We start from the raw sequence: 1,699 nt of genomic DNA on the forward strand, positions 1-1,699 counted from the left end.
CTTTCTTGGCCAAAATAAAATGGGAATCACATTTATAATTCATATTCATTCCTTAAGTCACCAAACACAATAAGGATATGTTTGACAGATGATGGTTAATGGCATGTTCATTGTTTACCCAGGTAGTATCTACTAAGATGCCATGCCGGGGGTGTCATCCCTACAGATGTGGCCCATTAAGATATACTCATTTGGCAGACCACACGGCCGCTGAAAAAGCCTGCGCACATTGGGTTAAATCTATAAGCAGTAATAACTTAAGCCATTTTCCCCATGAAGGATAGCCCCTTTACCCAGTAATAACAGGAAGGATTTTAGTAGTCATGCAAGGACTGGTGTTTATTAGTAAACACAGATCCTCTATTTTTAGTAGTATATATGTGATCTAATTCAGCAATCAGGACAAACTCACTATCACTGTCACTGCTGGTTCATCCCTAAAGGATGCATTCCCTATACTTCTGCATGCTCAGGAAGTACACCTCAAACTGTACTTACTTCCAGCAGATGCCAGAAAATTACTGTGGTGCTTTCAAGTTTCTGAGTAATTTGGTCTGTTTATTCCAAAAACATAACTAATTCTTTATGCAAATAGTGTCAGAGCTATCAGAAGGGATTGTTTAGTGAGCTGATATGGATTGTAAAATGGCATGTCCTGTAAGGGTTATGGATCTATGGCTGCTAAACAAATATCTCTTAACCCTTAATTTATCTGATGTCAGGTGATATCTAATCATGTCATAAGTCTGGATTTTGGTGGCCAAGATGGTGGTTTATAAGCTCAGCATGTAGCTGAATAATAGCTAAAGCACAGAGTGGCATTCTGTTGTCACCAAATGCTAAATGAAATTTTGCTGTTGTGATTGGGTTAAACACACGAGAAACATTCTATCAGGTTGTGTAATGTTACATTATATTTTAGATTAATTTTTTTTGTACATACTGTATAATCTCTAGTATGTATAGCGTCAAATTATCTGATAAGCATCTTCACAAAACCTTACTTTCAATATTTAGGAAAGGAAGATATTGTTAAACTTCTCACAGCAATAGTCTCTATTCTTTTTGTTCTAGCAGCCAAACAATTACAAGTTACCAGCATAAAACCACTTGGCAAGTGAACAAAGTGTCTATGCTTGATATGTTTATGACTGTACATAGCAACTCCATTTCCCATCAATAATGCAGACAAATGATCTGGAGACACTTACGTAAGGGCTGGGCTGGGCAGAGTAAGGAGGAGGTTGTGGAGGGAAGGCTGCAGCAGGCTGAGAGGGGTAGCCAGGCTGCGCAGGATATCCAGGCTGCGCAGGATATCCAGGCTGCGCAGGATATCCAGGCTGTGCAGGATAACCAGTGGGCTGAGCTGGGTATCCTCCGGGTTGTGTGGGATACCCAGGTTGAGTAGGGTAGCCAGCGGGGGCACCAGGTACTGCCCATCCAGTATTGGCAGCACCAGCTTTGTTAGGGTCTACTGGATAGGGGGCCGACATTCTGGAAGAGTAACAAAGACCATGTTATTAAGCTACAATTTATAATTGCAACCACACAACTTCATGAAAGAAAGGCCAAACAAAAAAATAAAACAAATATTTAAAATGTACCAAATATATGCATATATGAACATGTGTGATCATCATATAACATTGAATATTTTAAGGACCGTACGAAGTATGATATTAACTTCATTTACATGAAC

General features: G+C 39.6%; 1 protein-coding gene across 1 annotated transcript in view; it reads right to left on the reverse strand.

Annotated features, from left to right (window-relative positions):
* LOC119587088 (protein lifeguard 3-like) overlaps positions 1 to 1,699 on the reverse strand; it is a gene marked incomplete at its 5' end in the record, with an annotated part of 70,866 nt that overhangs the window by 62,370 nt on the left and 6,797 nt on the right. The window contains 1 exon segment of the mRNA XM_037935839.1: positions 1,212 to 1,494. Within this exon segment, the coding sequence (XP_037791767.1) occupies positions 1,212 to 1,493 (282 nt within the window).

This window comes from Penaeus monodon, chromosome 22 (genome assembly GCF_015228065.2).
Source record: "Penaeus monodon isolate SGIC_2016 chromosome 22, NSTDA_Pmon_1, whole genome shotgun sequence".
Classification (NCBI taxonomy): Eukaryota; Metazoa; Arthropoda; class Malacostraca; order Decapoda; family Penaeidae; genus Penaeus; species Penaeus monodon.